Below are 26470 nucleotides of genomic sequence, written 5' to 3'. Positions count from 1 at the left end.
CAACTTTAAACATTTTTTTTACTCAAAAATATGTCTGTCTGCTGGATGACTTATTGATTATGATGTGCAGTGTTAGTTTTACTTCAGATGTTGCATAATGTATGTAGACCAAAAAAATACAATTTCTCTCTCATCTCAGTCCATGTTTGATGCATCCCCTACATGGCTTGTGGTAAACCATAAATAAGAGTTCTTACGCCGCAAATAATTCCAGCTTGGTTGTTTATTCAGAATAACAGGCTTAAAATATAATGCAACCAATTGATTTACACCCTCAGTATTCTGTATTGCCGCGTTGTATTTGTGTTGTGGGACACTGTGAAAGAAAACCTCATTCGTTACACCAACTCACAAATGATTTTGACAGAGCAGAGGTAAGAACACAATGATACACACTCTGTAACATGATTACCTTGGGTGCACAAATCTTGGTTGGATTGATGATTTAATAGTCAGACTCAGAAGCATCACAAATGGACACTACCATGTGTTCAAATAATAATAATAAAAAAAAAAAACACACTGAAAAAAACATTCACTCTCCTAAAAACCAAAGGACAGAGTAGCTTCAGGTACAATCACGCTTAGCTTCATCTTTCCTGAAAAATCTACTTACTCTCATGGAACGCCTTGCTGATTACTGTAAAGGCTTTTAGGATTGCAGCAGCTGGTAGACATTTTCTGAAATGTCTGCAGTGTAGCTGTAGTAATATCTGCGTGCTGAGGAAAGCACAATGCATGCTTCCCTTCACAAGGGAAAGAGAGAGCGCTGAGGTAGAGGAGGAAAGCTAAAGGCAAAGCAAAGGTACAAATAAATAAAGTTGCAGAATCAGGTTGTTCAAAGGCACTTGGATTATGTGTATAATGAGAAAAAAAAAAAAGCTAAAACGCAGCAGAGTTAGTTGGCAAAATATTACGCAGCATTTGTTTCAGCTCCAACAGTAAGCCAGGTAAGAAGAAAAAGCCCTTAATGTTACTAGAAAGAAAAAAACTGCCCATTTTCAGGTAAAATACTTCATGTTGGCATTTAAAATCATAGAGGTTAACATTTACAAAAAAAAAGCATCTGACATATAAAAGTGATGCATAGCCTTAAAAACAAAAATATGCAAATCAGTGGTTCAGCAAATATAAAACAACCTTCATAAGATCAATTTCACAATTATAAAGAGTGAAACTACTTTTTTTATAGTGGTGATTTAACATTGCCAGCAAACTGGTGTCACATTATCTGATTTGGCTAAGGAGCATGTAGTCATTTAATGTGATCAGACCTTAAAGTTGACACGAACAGCCGCCATACTGAAAACCATTTAAAGTACAGGGTTCACATGTTTGTATTCACATGTGTACATTGTAGACTCTGCAGTAGGACTCAAAGCAGAGTCTACAAATTCCTACTAAACTGTACAGTTACATGTCCTGTAGTGCACATGTGCTCCAAAGCCATCAAAACCAGTCACCAGTGGTTTAGCTGGGGTTTTACTCTCACTTTAAATGGGTACTTCCTGGGATTTTGCCAATATGGCTCAAGAAAAAACGGCTTCAGCGATCAAGTCATCAATTATTTCCACCACAGTCCATTTACACCTACAAGGCTCCTTATATAAAAAAGGCATATATTTGTTGTGCATAAAATCTCCCAATATCTTGGCTCCAAAGTCTGTTTGTCAGCCACTCAGTGGTTGTCTGGTATCTGTTCCTAGAGGCACCTGAATTGTTCAGTTCTGGACTTAGAAGAGATCCCAGTGCTGAAATGTGTTCTCAGTGCTTTCATAAGAGCAAAAGGTGTGAATTTAAAAGCATTTATCCTTCATGGTCTTATTGAAGCAGTAGAGGAGCACTGGCAGTGGGGAGGTTTACATTTTTGTTTGTTGATAAAACAGTTTCATGTTTGTTTTCTTGCATTTTTCATCCTGTTCAAGATGATTGCATATAAATTCTCTATGTAAAATCATCATAGCGTAAAATTCAAAGAAATCACAAGTTCATCTTCAAAATCCAGCATGTTTTTAGTGTAAAACCCTCCCTTTTATGTGCATCTGAACATTAAGTACAGGTCTACCTCAATAAATTAGAATATCATTAAGTTTATTTCATTACACTGAGTGACATTTTTCAAGTGTTTGTTTGAGAATTTGATTGATAATGGCTTACAGTAAATAAAAACCAAAAATTCAGCTTCTCAGACTAGTAAAAAGTCATGTTTAATAATAAAATGTAATTGTATGGCTCATAATATATTGGAGGCAGCTAAATTGTCCCAACAGTCATGAAAATGAGTAGAAATAAACACTTTAAATATAAAATAATGTATCTCTACAAGTATTAAACAATATTCTAATTTATTGAGATGCACCTGTAATGAGTTTAAAGTGAATTTTAAAACTGGGCTGTTACACTGAAGTCACTTTGCATAAAGATTTGGACACAGAGAAACTTCCAGAAATGATTTTAGTAAAATTATGGCTTGTGATTATATCATGCGGATAGACTAGAAAAATGTAAACCTCTCCTTTGACCAGCCTCCGTGACTCATTTAAGGTTGAAGGCCAGCAGGGGGCGCTCCTCCCTTCTCTGCCAGGGGCTTTTCTTCTCCTCCTCTCCATCCTCATGTGCTGCATCATCATCTGGGGAGGCAGACAGCAGCGCGTGATCAGTCCTGAAAGTTATTTCCTCCGGCGTGGGGAGAGGAGGAGGAGACGCCGGGGAAACCGAGGGTGGTTCCTCTAGTATTTGGACGACCTCGACTGTTTTCCCCTCCACAAGCCCTGATAACTGGTTCTCCCCCTTACGCTCAGCTTTGTCTGACAGGGTGGGTGCGGTTTTCCTGCCCTCAGCCTCTGGGCTGCGTTTCTCCTCAACGCCGCCTCCGCCCTCCAGATCATCCACGTACACCAGCTGGGTGTAAGCCGTGGCAGTCTTTCTCTCGGAGGCCCTCTCCTCCCGCTCTGCGTCTCCCCCTCTGCGCCCCGCTCTGGGCTCATTCAGGTCCACACCAGAGTCCAGACTGGCGTCGTTGCCATGCCTACCGCTGCTGTCATAATCTTGCTGATCTCCTGAGCTCTGTAAACTGTTTTGACAGCCCGCCCGCTGGAGGTCGATGTACGAGTGGCGGATGTGAGCGTTGGAGCGTCCGTCCAGAGACACAAACCAAGCCCGGGGGTGAGGCAGAGGTTTTCCTCCTCTCAGCTCCATTAAAGTCTTTTCAGCCAACAAGGTATCCTCTTTGTTTATTTCAACAAGAGCCGTTTCCCCAAGAGCAGTGGGGATGGACAGAGACTCCGACAGGCCGAGAGCCTCCGCCTCGCCCTGCTTGTTGGGGTCCGGGGCGTTGTCGGACGGGCTGGGCCCCAGGGGCTGCTGGGAATGGGAGGCATTGAGCTCAGCCTGGATAGTTTCCAAGTCACTTTGCTGGTCGGTCTGCAACAGGAGTGCCTGACCAGACAGCGGGTGTTCACCAGGGAGGCGCATGTAATGTGCGGGGATCACCAGTGTGGGGCGCACTCTGGAGTAGCCCTCTCCCGCACTCAGCAGGTCCACCGAGCCGCAGCAGAGCAGCTGGCCCGGTCGGGAGAGCAACTGAGGGTTGGGTCGCTCCAGGTGGTCTACAGAGCGGGACAGCAGGTGGTCGGGTGCCCTGCACTCCCCTCCTTCCGCCCTGCAGGGGGAGTGAGGCGGAGAAGACGGAGAGATGCAGTCAATAATGCCGACGCTGCTCAGCTGGGTAGCAGACACCTGGCCGTGATTGGACGACGAGAGCGCGTCTGAAATCTGGTTGCTGGACGAGCAGACGGAGGTGTACGACTGACGGTAGCCCCGGTCTGCCCCGCAAGACAGGGGCGCCTTCAGCTGGAAGGTCTCTGCAGACTGCCGGTAGTCCCTGCTGCGAGGCGTCAGGTTCCCGAGGGACGAGCCGTGGTGGCTGTTGTTGCCGAGAGAGCAGCGGCTGTGTTTGCTGAGGTGGATCAGACTCTGCTGACGCTGGGTGTGTTGGGACTCATACGAAGAAGGCTTCAACATTGGTGTGGTCATGTCAGGCTCGGTTGCTGTGGAAACGAGCTCCAGCTGCACCTGAACAAAATAACATTTGGTGAAAAAAATGACATTAGACTCATTGAGTATTGAGTACAGATATAAAGCACCAGTCTATGAAAATAAGATGTGATTTCTTTGGATACAACTTTCTTACACCTGATTGGTCAGAAAAAGTTACAATAAAAATCTCCAATAAATGTTCTGGCAAAGTTTTCTTTGAAAAATAATTTTGGTAATTCTGTTCGGGGTAACGTAACTTCAGACAGTGAGTAAAAAATGTGTCTTTTTATTATCTTTAAATATCTGGTTTCCTATAAATAAAGCGTTCCAAATTTAGGCTTTTAATCCAACATTATATTACACTTTGTTACCAAACTGTGCAGCCTGAACCTCAAACATTTTCAAGGATTTTATACAGAATTCAAGCACTTTCCAAATCCATAGTGGTTAAACATAACATATATAATCCTTAAAACCAAAGGAGGGAACTGGAATGTTATCTGGTTTTAAGGTTTTAGGTTGAGCCCTAAAACCTTGATGGTTTCAGACTGCACAGGTTTTGTTGCTCCAGTTGCACAAGACTTCCCCATTCTGTCGCTCTTGTTCATCTTTGACTCTTCAAACTGAGAGAGGAGGTGTACCGCTGTCAGAGTGAATCCTTTCTGAAGAGCTTGCAGAGTCTGACTCACTGAGGAGGCTGTCACTGCTGTTGATTTCAATTCCAGATACACTTACTGCTTTACTCTCCACAATCTGAATCTGGGGACCGACTACATGACTTTCACTGACTTCACAGATTTTGGGAAGACATGAAGTTCACACTGGAAATTCAACAGATTATTATCTAAAGAAAGCATTTTTATCTTTCTGTTTAAATAGTATTTTAAAGGTTGGCTGTATGTTGATAACCTTTCACTATTTAGGTCAAACAGGTCACAGTGAAATTTATTTATAAAGCACGTTTCCAAAAGCACAAGCTGCACAAAGTGCTCTACAAGAACAAAAAAAAAAAAAACACCAACCAAAATGCTAAAAGAATTAAATCAAAGAGTTTAAAAAGCTTCACATTTTAGTCTTAAATATCTGAGTCTCTCTCTTTTTTCATTTTTACCACTATATCACCAATTAGTTTGTAGCTTGTATTATGTGTACTGTTTTGCTTTTATGATAATGTCATACATTCACTCAAAGATTTTAAGACAAAATTAATACAAGTATATAAAAACAATTAAATAAAAATCACCTCATTACTTTTGTAGTGGCTCTATTTTATTGGCCTTCAGTGATCGGTTCACAATAACCGACTGCGATAAGATTCAACTAAGAAACAAACTTGAGCTGCTGACTGACGGAAACTGCTGCAAACCTTTCCTGACTTGCAGTTGGTGGTAACATTTCGTTGAATGTAAAAAGCAGAAGAGTTCCCTTTATAAAATTAATAATTAAGTAGACAGACCTCATTGCTGATGAGGTTCATGTGGGACATTGAGGTTGCTTGATCCTTCTTCGTGCTGTCAAGACCGGCTGACAGAGTGAACTTGCGATGAGACCCGCGAGGCTTCAAACAGCGGCGTCTGTTCAACACAGACACAGTGGAGCACACGAGTTAGTCGTCAAACTTGTGTTATTTATATATGTTGTTGCATATACAAACAGCAACAAAACGCATCATTTTTCCCATCATTAATACTGAGCAACCCCAGTTTCTACAATTGACCTGTAAACCAAGATGCTTACATTATTTGGCTGAGTCCAAAAGAATGTACATTTTATTGTTAATGCTACTAGAGTGCAGCATTATAAAATAAAGTGAGCTAGGCTGCTTTAAATTAATGCTCTTTACAGCTATCAAGGGGAGCTACTTTTGTGAAAGAGTGCTGCATCCTTAGTGGACAGAGGAGCGTTATCGCAGGTCCTTCCTCTAATTCTTTTCATTTAAGTATGTCATTTCTAATCATTACACAGTATTTTTGAAATCATGTTTTAAATTTGTCCTTACTGCACAGCCTCTTATTCTTATTTGTTTGCTTTTGTATTTTTATTTTTGTGTGAATCTGCATTGTGTCACCCAGGATATCCAATTGTAATCCCAAATAGCTTTGCATTAGTTCTGATAAAGGTATTTTTAAATGACTCACTTTCAGAGTTCTTGACTAAAGCAAAAAAGCAACCTCTTGGAAACCAGTAAGATATATTGCTGTAAAAAGTTGATTGTTATACATACCGGCAGTAGTACAAGAGCAGGCCCAGCAGGGACAGCAGAATAAAAGCCATGCCTCCAAGTATGGCCAACAGGAACATAGTATGGTAAGCACTGATGTCTCTTGCCACTATTGGACCTGAAAACCCCCCCAAAAACTTCATTGACTAAAAAGACAAAGAAACAGCTCCTAAAAACAGAACAAATAAGCTTTGCTTCTAATTTTTGTCTAATTTCTTACCTGAGTTCAGAGGAGACATGGCGGCCACCCAATACCCGAGCTGGGGAGCAAGGTAGGTCAAAGTAAGATGGTTCCCAACCTTCTGTACCTGACCCGAACTGCTCTTGATCCAGGCACCTAATGAGCCAAAACCACATTGATTAAAATCTAACTTGGCCAAAAGTTACAGTGTCTCAAAGAAAACGTCAGAAGAAAGTGACAAAGTGAAAACTGGATGACCCAGACTAAATTCCCATCTGACTCTTCTTCATTAGGTAAAGACAATGGAGCACTATTGTAATCTTATGCAAGAATTATTATCAATCCAGCATAAGAAGTAGTAATGTATATACTCTGTTAGTTTGTTGCGGAACACAGAACAGGAGTGAATGCTACCCTGAAAGAGACCAAATTTGGTCACTGTGCCTTGGTCAATATTACTTTTCTTTGAATAGTGATGCAAAATAAAAACATTTTTACTCAGTCCATAAAGTGACTTTGATAAGAAGCCTGATGCACCGTTTCAAAAAATCAAAATACCTCGGGGCATTCCATCTACTCTGTTAGAGTTAAACTACAACAAGTATTTTATTTGAACGGTTTGAGGATATTTGACTAAAAGCTAGAAAAGTTAAACTTTTCAATCGAAAAGGATGCAATGTCCAAACCCACCACAAGGAGGCAGCCTGAAAATACCAGCAGAGAGCCACTTAAGGGAAATCACTAAACACAGCAGCAGTTTGAGCAATGTCATCACAATAAAACCAAAACAAAGCCAAAGGCACTGATTGATTGGCTTACAGGGAATATGCACTTAGAGGAAACTTTCAATGGAGCCTTAACACTTCTGACCGGATGTGTTTCAGAGACAAATAGATGATATTTACACAAACATAAACAAGAAATATTCAGAAATTTGCATGGACATTTAACCCTCTCCAGGAAGGTGTTGCAGATTTGCAACAACTTAGCCAGACTTTGCAAGTAATGTGAGCCTGAGAGGGTTAAAAAAGGGAAACTTAAAAGGGAGGTGGGGTAGTTTTAAAGAGCTAAAAATATAAATACAATAGAGGTCAGAGGGTAAAAAACATGCCAGCCAGAGGAAACAACAGTGGACAGACAGGAGGAATGGAATGAGAGATAAGAGAAATGAAAGACAGGATGAAAGAAATGAGAGCGGCTGTGTGACTCAGCTCCTCTCACTGTGTTCAGGCCCGCTCGGATCCACCAAGGTCCTGTCTGAGCCACAGCCACAAGGGATTCCTCTCAGAGAGTGGTTCACCCGTTTAATAGTGACATGTAATGACTGTTCCCACGCTTCCACACAATGCAGAAAAAGTGAAATAATGACTCCTAAAGCTTTAGTAAGCGCAGAACCCTTTCATTCGTCCATGCAAAGTCAACACAGCCGGCTATAGTTAGTAGCAGGCTCGACTCAGGGAGCTGCTCTGATTTGCATCCGACTCCCACCTCAAGATGAAGGTGCGTCTGTTTGCAGACCGCAGACGCACACAAGGGCAGCAGGTGAACTCGATCTGTTTGTTTATGACATCATTTAGCTTCATGCTAGCTTGACATCCAACAATGCAACATCTTGTCCGTTATACAAGACAAACAGGTTTCTGTGTGTCGTCCATGTGGACATTTCTTAAACAAAACCGCTTTCATTGTGTCCCGGCTTTTATCAGACCCCAAAAGCACCAAGGGATTTCAATGTTTCCTCATTGTTGGATGGTTATCATGGCTACATAACTCCAAATATGTATTTTAAACAGCCATGTGTCCAGAGAGGAGACTTGTTCAGAAGTGAAGGCTGTGTTGTCACTGAGTGACAACAGAGTTGCTAAGGAACGAGGGGTGTAGCCTGCAAAAGGGTCTGGGCTTCTGTTGTGGAAATATACGCCGATACAGGCTGTGTTTCTGTCCTCTGCAGGCTCCCATCAGACTATTCTCAGTAAGCTCTGGATGTGGATACCTTGAGCTCTTTAAAGATTTGTGTTTAAAGTGTTTAAACAGGGTCTGTCGAACCCTGTGATTATTTTCTTCCATGTTTGAAGGTGTAGCTGGACGATAAGGCTGGAAAACCTTCCACGGCATAAGCGTTTTATATCAGCTGATATCAATAATTATTGCAAATTTTTTATTAGATTTCTGTTTTAAACTAGAACTGTTACCTTTCCCATTTTATCCACAGTTTTTATTCCTAGCCTTTAGTTTTTTTATTTTTAAGTAGTTGTGAGGCATGGAGGCGAAACCTGAAACTAAAAAAACATAATGCCAAAAGTTAATACTCTACAATGGTTTATTTCATGCACAAAGACCCTCAATATGGGCAAAACATGAATACACTACAAACAGCTTCTTTCTTTTTCAAATAACAAATAAGTTACAAAGGGAAACAAACTTACAAAACAGAAAGGAGTGTGTATGCAAACCAAATTCTATGTAAATGCAAATCATGCTTGTTGTACTACAAACAAGATCAGACAATGCATTAGTCATTGCAGTATTAAGAGGTTAAATGTCATTTACTGCAAGCTTCTGCAGCCCATATGTTGACATAAATGTTATGATTTCGTGTTAGTCCACTCAGCTACCACTATCAAACTATTTCAGTTCTCGATAAAACCAGAAAAATAAACACCCTAAAAACCATTTTTCTGCACTGGAAGAGCACAAATATGACAAAGACATAGAAGAAGTCAGGAAATGTGAGCCTAATGTGGCTGCAGAGGAATGTTTAATAGCGCAGGCTTGTGCAACTCCACTTATGATCGCTACATTGTCTTTCAGAGCCAACTGTCTGAGAGGAACTGGGTGTGTCCCACAGTGGGACATTTGATAAACACAGATTTCTGCAAAAACATCAGAAGGTATGTCGAGGCTTTACGCGTTCATAAACCAACGCTGCAAAACTCTTTGCTGTTATTTAGTTTGAGATTTAACAGAGCCGGGGCAGATTATGCATTCATGGGCCAAACTTGTGACGTCTAACACTACTTTAATTTGCAGATTAATGTGGAACTGGGTCTGGTTGTTGTATGACTTCATGAATCAAGTTATTCATTACTGGCGCTGACCTGCGTGGCAGCACAGTAAGAGTATGCACATGGTTTGTAATAATTTTACACTGTGATATTTTAGTTAGTGATTTACCTTTAAGTGAAGATTCAAATAGCTACATGAAGCAACCTTGACCTTTGACTTTTTCATCTTCAAAGTGTTTCTGCTTACCAGAACATTTAAGATGAATCCCATTTCACCAAGAGCCCCTCATCTTCACCCATTACCCGACATTTTGAAGAGGCAGCGAGTCCCAAATGTTTTTATTTAGCATAGGGGGTTTGCTAAAGGAAATGGTTTAAAAATGACTTCTTGGTACTTGCAAATCACCTGACAATTGCAAATATTTTCTCAGTTAACATGTTTGAATGGCAGAGTAATCCCTGTAATGTATAACTTCCTAGATTTGATAGCACTATTTATGGTTTCCCCACCGTTGAACCATAAAGGAGATTTCTGTTCTATTCTATTGATAAGCTCCTTTATCCTCCCATCTCAACTTTGTTTGATTTTTCTTAGATTTGTTGTGATTTTATGGAGATTTTAAAGTACAAATAGACTAGATTGGGCATTTAAAGTTCTGTGAGATGCCATTTCTGTATTTTTAATCTTAGACACTTTCAGAAACGTTTCCGGACTTTGACTTATTTGAATAAATAACTTGTTTCCAAATCCAAAGAGAAAAGCCTTCAGAGATCCAAACTTGGTGTAAAAGAAAGGACCACTGCTGTTTAAGTGACCTCAACTAAAAGCAGGGCTGTCTTGTGTCTTCGTCTCTAAGCCAAAGTCTCAGCCGAAAAGAGACATTCTCACTAAATGTCCTGAGCGGATGCTGAGGTGAATGCTGGCGGATTCACTGACGGTCTCTATCATTTCCTGCTATTCCATTTTTCTCAAGAGCTCCTGATCAGAAGAGACATAAATAAAAATAGATCTTTTGCTCATAAAACCATGGATCAGATGTGCTTTGTTGTTTTAATCAACCTGATTTTTACAGAAAAAAAAACTCCAGATCCATTCAAACCATAAAGTTAGAAATAGTACGTTTTATAATTACCGATTTGCTAAGCTTGCTTTCTTTTATATTCTCCTGTAATACACAGTCATTAATTAACATTAGTTGTGATATTTCATACATATTAAAACAAAAAAATTTCAGAGTGAAATTGTTAAAAACTCAATAGAGAAGGTTGGAATATATAAACCTGAAAAGCCTCAGAACTTGTTTGATTTTGACAACTAGTGAAATTGATTATGCACATTCAATTGAAAAACGTATTTAATGACTTAATGTCACATATTCCTCTCTACTCAGTATTTGAAACTCATTCCTACTTACCTAAACGAGAGTCAAATCGCCAAGCAGGGATGTGATCATTCTCCCTCAAGTTGCTGTCGGCCGGCAAAGGAACAGAGAACGTGATTGGTCCGTTCACCTGCAGCTCCGCTCCATCGCTGGCCAATAGATGTACAGAGATGGCTGCTACTGGAGTCAGCTCAAACTTCTTCTCTGTGCCTGCGAGAGCGCAAGTGAGAGAGCGTAAGAGAGAAAAATGCAGAAAAAAGGAAAGTAAGTGAGAAGGTAACAATGCAAGAGGAGGGGTGGAGACAGGAGCAAACAGCGGGGTTGTTACAAAGAAAACCAAACAACTTAGATAAAGGAGAATCATTGAGCCAGACAGGAAAGAAAGCAAGGGAAAACAGGAAAGAAGGAAACGGTGGAAAAAAAACCTGGATACAAGAAGATGTTGAGTGTCACAAAGCAAGAAAATGCCAGCAGGAAACATAAAAGCAACCTGAGATATCTGGGGAGTAGCTCAAGCTTATGGAGAAATAGGAATATACAAAATTATTAAAAGCACAAATCAAGACGTGGATAAGATTCCCTGAAAGCATGCAGCCATGGGGCCTGTGTTAGAACAGAGAGCACACAAAGGGCTTATTGTGTTTCAGTAGAGGAGACAGAAAGGCCTCTAGAGGTAGTGGCTGTACTTCTCCTGACTCACTCGACTCCCTCACTGCAGCTTTACATTCCTCGCAATTGTGACTTGTTTTAAAAACGCCCCTTTACCTACTTTGTGCTGGTACTGTAGCCTGACCCTTACCTGTGCTGTTGCTGCCCAGAACCTGCAGATGGGGAAAGTGCTGGATGCGTGACGGCGAGCTTGCCACAGTAAGCAGAGCAGTCAGGTTGGCGAAGGATGTGTCGGCAGGAAGACTGAGAGCTCTGCGCAGGAAATGGATGCTGGGCTGGCCTCTTAATCCTTAGAGAATAGCAGACAGGTCCCACAACAATTTATTCAAATCAAATAAGGCAAATATTTTAAAGCACTCAAAGACATTGATGGTTGAGACTGATAAGACACTTCCCATGATTTGTTGTTTTTCTGCTAATATTAACAACATGAACTAAATTTAGTGGCTGGATTCTGATGATTTGCATCCTAATCAGAAGTAAAGTTAAAATGCATCACGTTCCAGACAGTAGAAACACCATATTACTCGCTACTACACACTCTTCAGTGTGGACACAGTTACTGATGGAGAGGTTTCCAAGTTAGTCATTTTCTCTATCAATAAGGACAACAGGAGGAATACAATGACTACAGCGATGAGTCAGTTGTTTTGTTCTATATGTGTAAATCCCTGCTTTAGAGCAACAGGTAAACAATGTTATCAGTTCAGGGTTGTTTGCATTCGCTGATTTGAAGAAAGATTAGATTTTTAGGCTACAATCAACTGTAAAATGAGCTGAATCCAGTCACCAGCAGCAGCTCTACTCCCCTAGACATCTAGGGTTATTCTGTTATGAACATATTCTACACAAATTTAGCATAAAACTAAAAGAAAGACTATAAGGCAAATTAAAGCCTAAAAAAATCGCACAATTTCGACCACAATTTTTTGAAAAAAGGGCCAGAATTATAGGTCTTAACAACCAAAAAAATAAATAAACACTGCAACATCTTGTAGGGACTGACTAAAGATGTGCTAAAGGGCAATCTTGCTCTGAAGCTACAATGAAAGCTGAAAAGTTATCATGATTAGATAGAAAGATAGAAAGAAAAAGAAAAATAAGCATTATGATTGAGGTTTTGAGGATTTCAACTGACGGAGAAATAAATCCCAGTCGAATCCCTCCTGGTACAGCCGTAGAGGAAGACATGTGCAGGAAGTAGAAGGTCAGGGGGTTTTCAACATATTTCTGCAGAACGCATTAGATTTTCCATCTGATTAGCAAAAAAGCTTGCTTTTCAAGTTCTGGGCCTGTAATGAGTTTCTGCCCACGGAGAGAGACTCGCTCACAGATTTGTACTTCCTTGGTTTACGGTCCAGATGTGCCCACTGTGCCTTTATAAACAACACCTGGGACATGGTCTGCCATCCAAAGCAATACCAGAAGAAAAAATGGTTTTTGCAGGAACTGCAAAAACCATTTTTGCCACATGCCGTAGAAATTTTTGCCACGCTCATGAAATAGTTAAACCAGCTACAACTCTTTTACTTTTCAACTTACCTTTCTTAAATAGATTAGTTTTTTCTTAAATTAAAGCAATGAAAAATTTCACAAATTATTTTCATGAACACAGTCATGAGCCTCATGAGAATCGTGAGCAAGTCCTCCAGCTCTAAAGAAAAAACTTTTGCTGAGCCAACTTCTGCACCCAATAAGACATTCACAACCCTGCTACAATATTTGCTAAAAAGAACGTTGCACTTTAAGACTGATACCCAGAGACTGACAAAATGCTGGTGCTTTGGCCAAGTTTCCTGTCAGTGATTAATGCAGCTCTAAAGTGTAGCAGTCTGTCGTTTAATAGAGATTTTACAGATTAAGATTGAGCAGTATTATGAATTAGAGGATAGTAAGAAAGCAAAAACAGTGTACATTTTCAATAATAGTTAACAGTAAAAAAAAAAAACAGACTATATTACTTTGCAGATTTTCAATGAAAAACTAAAGGGAAATTTAGTCATTCAATATGTTTTTGTGTAATGTCAAAACCTTAAAACACTGCAATAAACACATGCATTTTTCTCACCAGTGTTTGTTTCCACATGTTTTACAAAGCATGTTTACTTTTCCCGTCCTTGCCTAATGCATTTTTATAAATTCAGTCGTCAATCAGGCTTAATGGAAGTAACTGGGGATCGATGCCGTAAAGATAATGCACAGGTCAACCTTTTCTCTCAACCATTCTGACGCCTACCTCTAACATTTCCCTGCAAAATAAAAACAGCTCCCATTTAATTTCTCATATTTGCTGCCTTTTATGTAATTATCCCATAAGTTACATATTTAATACAATAAAAAGCGCATGTAGCCAGACTCAGCAAGGTGATGTCATTGTGGCCTGTGTTGAGAGCACATTCCTGAGCAGTGAGGCAGGCCCAGCAGCCTGCGAGTTCGCCCGGCTCCACTCTTTTTCTAGTGCTGTGAGATTTTTTTGAGCCTGCAGAACGAAGTCCACTTTCATGTTCCTTTCTAAAACTTGCTCTGAACATTCAAGTTTTAACGTCATTTCCTTTTTATGAGGCTGTTTTTTTGTGTTTTGCAAAACGAAGCAATCCCTTCACTGATCTGTGTGTTCCCTTCTTCACCTTTCCTTTTTCCCTCCACTTTTTCTCATCTCATCTGTTCCTCCTTCTGTGGGACCCTCTCTGCCCATCCCCCTTTCTAGCATTTACCCCCCATCCTCCCAAACTGCTCCACCCAGCACCCCATATCCAGGAACACTGTATTCTTCCTCTCCCCTTTTATTATGTTTATTTGGTGCCACAAGCCAAGGTTTATTATCCCCAAGGTGCTCCTGCAGCAACTCAAAACGTGGTGAAACAAAGTGTTGGAAACTGCGCTCCGGCACGTGCTCATGCTTTCAGGAGGTTTTCACATTAATGGAGTCTGCTGATTTTTTTTTTTTTAACTCTTTGTCAGAGACAAAAAGGATGAATTACACCCCCGCTGGTCACAAATACACAAAAGAGCCAGCAAACAAAGAAAGTGAATTAATTCACATGACTATGACAGCCTTGTCTAATGTAATTTGTCCAGAACAAAAAAAGCTAAACTACAAAGACACAATTGTGAATCATTTTCGGCAAATTGGATTTCTACTTCTACTGTCATTCAATCTGCACAAATGACTTGACGTTTCCTATTGAAAGCCATTTTCTGTATTCATTCTTTCATGTTTAATCTATGTTTAATCTGCTGAAATTCTAAAATTTATTATCACTAAAAGTGTTCAATGTTATTTGTCTTACAACAATTTTAAAATCGATGCACAGACTTCAAAGGATGTTTTTTGGAAATTATTTTATAGCAACCTAAAATGTGAATAACAGGGGAGTGGGAAGGTCAAAATAACATAATTTACTGTATTACCAAAGCCCTGGGTGCAGATTAAGTTTAAGGACCTTTTTTATAAAATTGCCTGCAGTTTAATTGCAGGATGAGCCCCTCTTCAAGCGGCCTCTGGTAAGTCATAAATCGACCACTCCAGCTCCAGCTGGCCACATTTAACAATGATGTGTGCAAACAAAATTATACCAGCTTGCAGAAGCAGCTGATAACAGCAGAAGTGTTGCTGCTGCTGCTGCAGCTCGCCACATCGAACCACAGAGTCGTACCAGCCTCCAAAAAGAAGAACCAAACAAATTTCACTCATTTTTAGACTTTTATTTTCAATTAAATACATTATGTTCTTGTTTAAACCAATTTCTGTTTTGCTGAGAATGTTTCACATTGAATAGAAACAGACTGTCTTCTCTGTAAATCATTATCTAAGGCAAACGTTGCTGCTGCATGACAGCAGTTTTCACTTTTACAAATCTATCATACTTCATAACAGATAGAGGTTGAAAGGTCGAACAGCCTTCCTGTCCTCTGATTGTTCCTTTGCTGATTTGTCTAAATATACTGAAGAATGGACATCCTGTGGCAGCCATTTGGTGCAAAAGTACCAAGTGGCAAAGGGGGAAAAATAACCGGTCTGAATGATCAGCAGGTAAAACAACAAAAATGGATTCCTCTTGAGCAGCATTTCACATTTTTACTTTATTTCTACAGAAAACTACTGGCTCCGAATCCTCTCTCAGTAACAGCTTCCACACCAAGAGGTTTGGCTGTCTGGTAGCAAACAGGCATGGTGACTGAAAAGATCAAATGTAGTTTCTGGCAAGCTGGGCAATCTGAAGATTTATTACCCCACCTGAAATTTTGGTGAACAACCAAATTCTGGGAGAATCTCTAAAACCTGAGTATGAAGATTTCTGAAAGCATTTTCAGGACTACAAACATGTATGACAAGCTTTTATCAACTTAAAACCACAAAAAAAACACTTTGTTACCTTGCAGACTTGACTTAATCTCCACAACATCGTCATACACCATCAGAGTAGCGACTCTTTCTGGAAGCAGATCCAGGCTGATGGAGGAAAACACTAGAAAAGAAACAAACCCCACAGTGAGCACATCACTCAAATTCTCTGCCTGATTAACATTCAGCCAACTACCTGAGCAATGTACTGATCATTATCGGACATTACAAGTCATTAATGTTGCATTCGACATATTTAATAGCCTAACTTTCATCCTGTGTGCAGCGCAGGACTGAAACCTGACCCAGCAAACTGTAGCTCTTTCCTCTTCCTTCCTTCCTTTTACTTCTTCATTGTTCAGAGCTGGTAAGCGTGATAATCCAATTGGCTGCCGTTCTGTTGCTTCATAATAACCTTCCCCAAATAAATCCCCCTGCAGCCACACACACACACACACACACACACACACACCCCCACACACACACACACACACATACAATACTACAGGCTCTTGGGTTACTGAAAAGGAGGCTTAGGAAGACCCCTTGCTGGGTTTTGGCATCTAATATAATAAATTAGTAATGAAGCGCTCCACTCATCATAAGCTCACATACATGCAGCGTCTATTTTATACACAAACAGTGGAAGGTACTGTAAGATAGTAGAAAGAAACATTCTCATTGGTAGGAGTTCATTGTTGTATGAGTGCTTTTGCTTCATAATATCTCACAAACACCTACCCGGCAATTTGGAGGGAGTCCAGGGAACAGAGTTTGGCACATATCCCCGTCTGGTTGCAGTGACAACGAGCGGCGTCCCAAGGCGGTAAGGGAAGCGCAAATACGTGTTGCCATCAGCTGACGAGGTTTCTGTCGCTACAGAAGTGTGATTGGCGAAGAGCTGTATGGTTGCTCCGAGCAAGGGCTGCTGAGTGCTGGCGTCACTCAGATGAACCTTCAGGGTCACTTCTGTGGACGCAACAACAAACAATCCAGTCAGAGCGCAGCATCTCCAATCTAAATCATAGTGAAAATTGAGTGATATATGGGTGAAAAACATAGAGGTGTTATAATTACAGTCATCTAAAATACCATCGTCTCATTATCTGGGCTTAGTTTCTGTGCCAGACGTTTAGCCTCTAATCCACATCCCAGAAAATGAGAGCCGTCTGACCATTTTCTGGGCCTGAGCCAATGGCACTTCCCCTTCAACACAATGGACCATTTCCCTCTGTCAAAGAAGCCTTGGACCAGATGGAAAAACAGGTGCCTTTATAAACAAATGGAATAAGACTTGCTACATCACCATAGTGGTGCCAGTAATATAAGTATATTAATAGATATTTTTCTATACTCTGCCAAGCAGCAGTGCAACAGGGAGGGCTGATTGCTTCACATGTGGCTCCCCTGGAGTGTCGTAAAAGAGTCAAGCCGATTTAGATGTTCAACTGGTTAGTCAGAGCACAAAAACTGTTTGCAACTGCTTTTGATTAGCACTACCAGATCAATATTTCAGCTTTCCAGCTTTTGAGTGTTGTGTAAATAGAGTGAATAATTTCACTTTTTGGATGACTGCATGTTTGTTGACTGCCAACAAATTTAACAAACCTTTTTTTGACCGTCGGCCAGGAATCTAAAAACAAATGGAGAGCAAAAAATAAAAGTACCAAATTATTTTGACTTCCCTATAAGAACTTAATGAATTATTGTTTTTTGTTTTTAAATAGTAATAAACTAAAATAAAAGGAAGGTCCAAGAAGGAAGCATTCAAAATAAAAACATCAAAAAATGTATTCATTTCTAGATGCCCATTTCTAGAAGTAATACAGTAATATACGATCACTTTTATTGGTGTTTGATACATAAAGGATTATGTGTCAATAAAGAGCCACTTCATTTTTTTCTTCACCACATTAATCATACCTTCAACTTTATCATATTTGGTCACATTTCAACCAAAACGTTTGCCATATTTAGTGAAGTTTGTTAGAGAACATTAGCGCACAAACAGCATCAGGAAGACCGAAGAACACAGCAGACAGGTCAGGGAGAAAGTTGTTTAAAGAAAGGTTGGGTCAAAAAGCAAGAACCCAAGTTTTGAACATCCAACAGAGCGTAAATCTATCATCACTTGTAAACTAGAGCTGCACAATATACGCGCGACTAGAGCTGGACAAATGCGCGACTGTCATCGCGCATTTGGAGAAGACTGCATGGAGGCAAAATTTGGTTGACTGCTACTGCTCAAGTGACAAGTGTTTGATCAGAGGACTGGGTTTTCACTACTTTTGATGTCAAACCCAGATGTGAATTTTTGTGACAAGCATGGTAAGCTTCATGAAAAGCAGAGCTGGCATCACAACAAATGTAAAAAATGAGGAAAATGTGAGTTTTTCATCAGGCAAATTATACCCAGAACATTAAAAAGCAACAACATTGGAGTTGAATGTCTTCTTAGGGTGATGCCGTCCTACTGTAAGTTTTCTAAAACATGGCGGTCCACCTAGACTGACAGGACAAGAAGTATGGTAACTCTGGAGTTGCTCAGTTGGGAAAATCTGTTGATGTCCATGAGTTGTCAATTACAGACAGTATGTGTGGAGAAAACCAATACGTTACTCTGAATACACCATCAAAAATTGATGCCGCAAATTCAGGGCAATACTGGATGAAAATCTGTTAGATGGTGCAAAAGACTTGAGCCTGGGCTCTTTGCTTTTCACCAAGACAGAAACCCAAAACATAAAACCAGAGTTGCTTTAGATGAAAGTATAATCCTTTGACAGTTAAAGACCATATTTATATTTTTCTGTGAATCTATGGCTAAACTTAAAAATTGATTTCCAGATGCCCTTCATCCAATCTGACTAAGCTTGAGCTATATTTGGATCAAATAACAGGCAGAAATGTCCATGTATAGATGTACAAAGCAGGTAGAGTCGTTCCCCAAAAAACCTCAGTAGCTGTCATTGGAGCAAAAAAAAAAAAGGTCCTACAAAACACAAACTTTTCAAGTGTATTTTTGACATAAAGTAGAAGGTTTAACCTTTAAATATTTTTTATGGGACAATTGTATTTATCTGGAAACGCAATACGTTTTAAGGGGCTGAATTAAACAATGCTTCTGGTGTGCTTTGAAATAACCTTTGGGACAGTATGAGTTATTTCTTACAGCAAAATGAGGACAACGCAATGACAGTGAGTTGGACTTTTATTTTTCATTTTATCCTCAATTCCTGCTTGTTCCTCTCATACACCAGAGCCAAAGGTGGTTTGGTATAAAAATACTCAACTCAAATATTCGAATCACATGCTGAAACCAAACATCCATTTTATCCTCATGGCCCAGAGGTACGACAAAAACAATCTCAGTAGAAAAACACTATATTTTTCACAAACACTCAAAGCCACAGTCCTCCAGTTTTCAATACATGACAAGTAGGACCCAGTCTGACCTCTCACTTACAGCTAAAAGATTTCTCCACCTCTCTGTCTTCACTAAACCGTGTTCACTCCCCCGAGCTCTCTGAAGCTGGATTTTGTCATAACTCCCTCTTGAAGCCCCACCCTCACACACACACCAACATACCTATCCTTGACTAGACATGTTACCCACCCCCCACTCAGGGATCCTCTGGTCAGTGGGAAACCACTCTGTCGACATGGAGAGGAGAGTTCAGCCACAGTGCAGGCTCCACCTAACAATAGTTCCTCTGGAAGGTAACTGGTGCTTAGTGCAAGGCCAGATTTGGCAGAACAGTGTGTCAATCTCATGCTGAACAGATGATTATCCTCCAGAGTGAAGATCTGCTTCAATTCTTTACCTCATTCTCCTTTATTGTATCACTACCACGCTAATGCAAGACTGGATTTCATCCCCCCCTCAACAAGAAAGTCTTCACTGCCTTTTATGACCTCACCTCCTGTCCCACTCCCACAGATATGCTGCTAGGGGTACCAGCTGTGTTCACTTAAAAAAGAAATACTCCCCTGGGAGAGTCGGGCTTAAATCACAAGTACAAATCCAACAGTCTCCTCCCAGAGCTCATCCAATAAATCACTACTGAGGTGACATCATGGTTAAACAAGCTAAGAGTCTCCCTTCTTTACTCCAACACACAGAAAAAAAAGGCGGCGATCAGGCTGGCCCAAGCCTCTATATTTCCAAATCTGCCTCTTCTTATTCACCGACTTCCTGTCTGTGGGTGGAAAATAGAGGCACGAAAGTGTTTGATCTGACCAACGCTGCGATCGCAGATTAATTATCACCTACGACAGCAGCCAAAGCAGCAGGGCGGCTCTCTGTTTGGATGCAAGCAGAATCAATGACCACACAGAGAGCGCAGGAGGAGGACAGAATACATGTGCATGTTTACTCTTGCTACACCTTGGATTATGTTTTGGAGAGGCCATTCATTGCAGCACCTTTCACCAAAGGTGTAATGAGCTGATAATGGATGGTGTGGCTGGCCTTCACTGGGTGTGTGAAATATTTAGACGCTTTTCCAAAGAGGGGAAGAGAAAATGTTGTCTTACTTGCACACAACACTTTGCGTAATAATAGACACACTAGGATTCACTGGTGTAGACTAATTAGTGGTTATCTCACCACTAGGGGTCAATTGAGGTTTTAACAACCAAACACTGATTTCTTGAAATATAACCTCACATCTGGTATTTATAGAAGGTATTCACAGGGCTTTAAATATATTGTATTGGATAAATTATATATATTTAACGTAAAACTATTTTTCCAGTAAAAACTAGTACTCTGTTAGTACTGCAAACATTTGCATGAGTAACTTTCACTTGTGGGTTCGTTGAAATTCACCAAAAAATGGGCTGGTGACCAGAACCTGATAGATTTCAGTGTGACTAGTCAGATGGAAACTCAAAACTCAGATCAGTGAACGCACCGCATTAAGAGCTACAGATTGCACTGAGAACAATCTTCAGTCAAGAAATTGTTATTGAAAGAACAAGACTATATGTTATAGTCTTCTTTTTTGGAGCTTATAAGAAGCTCCAAAAAAGTTAACTTTAATTTCTCCACATGTCAAACTGTGATTCATTCAGGCTGCAAGAGAGAGCACAACATTCTGCTGATAACAAGAAGGCTGAACAGAATATAGCAAAGTTTAATTCTGTCAGCGCTTCTAATCGTTGTCCATCAATGAACATGCTCAGTTTGGAAATATTGGTAAACTTTAGGAAATCTCAAGAAGGAAAGATCTACAGTGTAAGATCAAAATAATTTATAACCTGGGAAGATTTAGTTTTAAAATGTATTACAATAAACCAAAGTTTGTTACAAACAATAAATCTGAAAAAAATATATGGATTTATCTACATGTTTTTAAAAGAGCATGTCAAAGTATTTATATTCTTCCCAGAAATTAATGGGAAACACTTTACTGGCATTTTAGTAATCAAAACCTTTGCAGACCAGCTTTTTGCATGTTTTCATGGATATTTTGATGTTTTACCTTTGGTGATGAGTCCAAATCTTGAAGTTCAGAAGGCATCCTTACCATCACCATGATCAGATTCAAGTCAAGATTTGGGTAGGCCGTTCCAGAACATTAATGTTGCTTTAAGTCAGAAAAAATTTGCTAATCTAATTAAAGAATTGCTTTATAACCTTTATCTGTTAGGGGTATGACTAGTTTTGGCTTTATTCCTAAGAGAAGAATTATAATTTTAGAAGAGCCAGCATATGTCAACAGCTAAATACTAAATCTAAACAATTAGATGTGAGATACTGAAGGAGGTTTCAAATGTCAACTTTGACATAATTTCATCAATGTTTTGAAATAACAATTTCAACCCACCCAGATTTTTCTTTTCTTTTACAGGACTCCCCTGATGTTGCCTCTTCTCTTATTACGAATAATTATTGACCACATACAGTTGAAGACGTAAAGTATTATGTCGTTTTTTTATATATAATAAAGATAATCTGTTATTCTCAAAGAAATGCCAATTCACATTTCCTGATAAACCTTTAAAACTCACAGAAAACCAATTACAAATCATGCAAAACAAACCACACCAGGTATTAAGAGTGTGGAAAAATTTTATACTGAGGTTTTAAGTAACGCTTAAAAGTAAAAAGAAATGAGTCAAATGGCATAGCAAATCGTTTCACCACTTTAGCACAGAACAGAAACATGAAAATTAGAAGCACATGGCTAATCAGAAAAACATCCTGTAGTCATGTGAGAAGAGTTAAAGAGTAGAAGTCGCCTTTCTCTGCATCTTCTGTTATTCTGCAGACACTACGCAGTATGATGATAATAATTATGCTGAAATATTTATTATTAAATTCAACATTTGAACTGTTGAACTGTAATAGTGTAACTGTATTACTGGGTCAACTTCTTCAACTACAACAAATGCATCACCAATAACGAAAAGAAAATGAAGAGCTTGAAAAAAGTGAAACGGAACAAAAACAGGCACCTCCAACTTTATTGACAACTTTAGCACCTCTAGAATAAAAATACTTCTTTTACTGCATTAGCATAAGCATAAGTCACTTCCTGTTTCATTGGGGTGATGATGAGGCACAGAGAAGAAAAGTTTCTTTAAAACCATTCTTTAAAATGGGATAGACACTGTAACATGACATTCAAGTCAGACAAATTATGAGAGTGCATCATCATAAATCATAAAATGACTTCAGGAATAAAAAAAGGTCTTGCTTATACTTGCCAAAAGGTTCCCTAATCAATAATTAAGACATTTAGCAAAAACGTTTGGACAAATAGCAATATTATGCTTTGCAGGTGAACTGTATCAAATTTGTTTTCAGTTCCACTTTAAAAATATCTATTTCTAATAACAAAACTGGACTGGCTTTTTTAGGAAATAATTGATCTTTTTAAAATGTGGACAGTCTCACAGCAGCAGATGCTCACAGGAAGAACAGGCGAAAAAGTGTGGAAAGAAGTAAACGGGCATAAAGGGGCAAGAAGTAAACAGGTTAAGAAATTTTGATATCACAAAATTTCTTAACATCATGCTGCCCTACAAAACATGCCAGATGTTGAGGTCTGAGACCCCTGGTTGAAAGCAAGAACTGCCCTTTATTCAAATAAATCCTGCAGATGTTGATGTTTCTTTCTGCACTACAAGTTGCTCTCCGTTTGAAGGCTGGTTGCACACTGGGGGAATCCCAGTGTGCAACCAATTCTTTCCAGTCTTTCCAAAGCTTTAGCAACATTTATGATCCAAATGAGTAATTTCTAATAGGAAAAAATAAACAGGACTCCTTCCTTGGGATCATTTAAAAAAAATTAAACCCAATATTTGAAAATCTAAGCACAATTTTCTACTTCTGCAGTAAATAATATGTCCAGATCATCAAAGCTTTGCTTCCCATTAGATAAATAACTAATTTTTATCAAGCACTGCATTTCTTTCTGTCCTTGCTTGACTTTTCCCTTCAGTTAATTGTACATTTTGTTGCTTTTCTCCATAGTTCTCTCTTTAAAATTCGCAAGCAATGGCTTATGCTTTGTATGGGGACAAAAGTGAGTCTGCTCGTCTGGTTAGCTTCTCATACATTACAGGGTCAGTGCTGCTGATTACTTGCAAAGTAACAAATAACATGTCAATGTTGAAAAAGGGCAAACAAAATGGGAGGACAGCATTTTATGGATCAAAGTTGGCAATGCAAAACATACACAAATCCCATGTTTAAATAAGGCAGTGCCACGACTGCAGGTAATGAAACCTGCAGTCGTGCTAGAGTCGGGTCCAGACTGCTATTTTTACCTTCTCCTGGATTTAAAGGTAATGCCAGCCTCATTAAGGCACCAGCAGGGGGAGATAATTAGATTACGTCATCAGACTGAAGAGCAAATGGACTCTCTTCAGTTCCAGTCAAAACACAGGCTAAAAGGTCACTGACCTAATCTCTAAATGCAGCGCACTTAATGTGCTGACACATCCTAGTCTTCACACCAAGATCTAGTCCTCTAAAGCAAAGCTTTGTTAAATGGTGACGATGTGATTTGGTTTGTCTGCATCACAAAATGTTTCTCCGTTACGGATGCAACACCAGGCCTCCTCTGGGCAGCAGTAACGTAAGCGAGATCTATGTCTGCAGGGAGAATGTCTGTCTGGCTCCACTCATCCAGGCTGCTTGCATGATACATCAGGACGAATGCTGAGTATCGATCCGAGCTCGCTCTCCTTTGAGACAACTAAAGGTCAGTCTGAGGCAAAGTGAACACCAGAGGAGCAGAAACAAGAGACCCGAGGACAGAATGAACTTAAAAGTTTCACAATCTTGAAAATGATCAGAATATCTTGTTTTTTTTTTTGCATCTCATCTTAAATCAGCAGCTTAAAGGGAAACTTGTCTCCACTACAAACTCTTAGCTTATTTAAAGGGAAAGTTACTGTATGTTTACATTTACAATCCCTCTGCAAAAACAAGCACAAAGAAATGTAGGCCAGCCATCAGTAAGTGAACACAGACAACAGCGACGTGTGTGTGCTTGTGATGATAAAAGTGATGAGTAAAACAGATGTGATTCCATAATACTAGCTACTATGACAGGGCAGCTTTGAAGTTAGCAACTGGATGAGATGCAAACAGATAACTGGGATTTATAGCTGCTTTAAATCTTTGCTGGGCTTTGCTTTGTGCGGTGAAAAAACACCATGACAGATCTGTTTATTGTACAAACCTGCCAGAGAAGGCAGGGTTATGTTCACTTTACACATCCACTTTGAGACATCTGCAGCTGCTGTTATCTGCACTGTTGAAGTGCTTAACACTGACCTTCAATCCATTTCATAATCCTGTTTTCAGTTATCATATTCGCTGCAAATTACGGTGAATACATTGAATTTTAACACTATCACAATGGAGTACTCTACAAGCATCTACATTGAGGTAAACAACATTAATTAGGAGAGCTTTTTCATAAAACTCAGTCATGTTTGGTGATAAGATATACCAGTAAAGATTATGTCAGATCAGGAGGGACTGAAAGAGAACAATCATAAGTCTGCGAAGATGTTTTTCAGCTATTTGTTTATCAAGTCTTTCATGTATCTTTACTGTTCAGAGGTTATTTGCTTAGTTATCTTAAAATATGGTGTGAAATTTTATTTTTGTGAATTTTGACTATAAAAAAATTACCGAATATAGTTTGTAGTAAAAATAAACATTTTCTTTTGGTTTAAACAATGACAAAAAAGTAGATCTCACATAAAAACAACACAGAAAGCTTACTTTGTGGAGAGAAATAAAAATATTTTCACTGAATGTTTTCTTTTGTTTTGTTTTGTAGCATTTTGGCTTAGCTTTGCTTTATGAGTTTACATACACTGACATTAAAAATGACTCAAACTCACATCTATATATTGAAAATCATGTTGCAGCATCATTTTAATGCATCACTCAACATCAAATTTATTTTTATTATCCTGCATCCAGATATGTAAAAGCAAAATAACAAGAACAACTCACTTGGCTGTCAATTGCAAAAAGTAAAATAGTAATTTAAGTGAGAATATCAATACAGAAAACCAACAATTAAAGACATTATTTTTGTTCTGTTTTATCACTTACATCAACTTGTGCTTTACAAAAAATTACTTTAAAATAATAGAAATATGGTTACCTGATATTATTTTTGTGCTGTTTCAATATTTTACCACACAGATTAAAAAATAACACTGGAAAAAAAATTTAAGTGCAGCTAATAAACCGGGAACCTGGACACCTGGTGTTTAAATTTGGACACCGATTTAAACAAGGATGCTCAGTTTTACAGGCAATACGGTAACATGCAATTTTAACTTAGAAACACTTGAAATAAAGTGCACTATATTTTAGCACAAAGAAGAGCGTTAAAACAGTTTACTTAAGAAAAACAAGGTGAATAAAAAGACAAATCCCAGCAGCTGGAGTATCCTTTAAATCACCCTGAGGTTTCCAGACTTCAAATGTGTATATTTCCGTTGGTTAGAGTGAATTATGACATTAAGGGTTTCATATTATCCCCACTTCAAAGACGGTTAAACTTCTAGTTTCAGTGTTTCCAGCTAGCATGCTAACATTAGCTTGTTAGATCCCCCCTCAGCATCCGAGCTGACTAGCGGCTCCGCTAGCCTCCACAGCGGCCAGCTAGCCTTCCGCTCTGACCGCACAGACAAGCAAAACATTAAATTAACTTGTTTTTATGGGGGTTTTTTTACCTTGCGACGCAGTGCCCTCCGCTGAGGTTTTGGCTGCAGCTCTGAAGGTAAGGTATCCCAAAAGGCAGAGCACAATTGCAGCGGTCCGACTCCAGTCCACAGCCCACATCACTGCAGATGTTAAGTATCAAAGCAAAACGGCTCAAGAAACAAAGTAGAAACCAAACGTTTGGACTTTAAAAACTCACTGCAGGTCAACAACTGCGTTTATTGCGCGAAAAAATGCGACTCTCCATGTTTCTGCGGCATCAGCAGCCCTGATTTTGTGCCTGGTGAGCTGTGTTTCATCTGCCCCGTCGTGCGTCCCCAGCCCTTTTTTTTTTTCTATCGACGGGCCAGGGTCAGGGAGGAAGACGGCCCCATTCCTCTCAGCCTCATGCCCCAGAACAGCACCAACAGGCGGCTTGCTCC

At 39.5% G+C, this 26470-nt stretch overlaps 1 protein-coding gene across 1 annotated transcript; it reads right to left on the bottom strand.

The window, feature by feature from the left end:
- Nucleotides 1-205: 205 nt before the first annotated feature.
- Nucleotides 206-26406, bottom strand: fam171a1 (family with sequence similarity 171 member A1). The gene is made up of 9 exons (XM_055047898.1): nt 26060-26406; nt 16583-16810; nt 15873-15965; nt 11627-11785; nt 10861-11037; nt 6480-6596; nt 6263-6377; nt 5495-5612; nt 206-4074 (listed from the first exon to the last, which is right to left on the bottom strand). Exons 1-9 carry the CDS (start codon nt 26166-26168, stop codon nt 2536-2538), a joined length of 2655 nt encoding a protein of 884 aa, XP_054903873.1. The 5' UTR covers nt 26169-26406; the 3' UTR covers nt 206-2535.
- Between the last annotated feature and the right edge of the window lie 64 nt (nt 26407-26470).

Source organism: Poeciliopsis prolifica, unplaced genomic scaffold (genome assembly GCF_027474105.1).
Source record: "Poeciliopsis prolifica strain line A6 unplaced genomic scaffold, Auburn_PproV2 SCAFFOLD026, whole genome shotgun sequence".
Lineage (NCBI taxonomy): Eukaryota > Metazoa > Chordata > Actinopteri > Cyprinodontiformes > Poeciliidae > Poeciliopsis > Poeciliopsis prolifica.
This window is presented reverse-complemented; position numbering and strand designations above follow the sequence as displayed.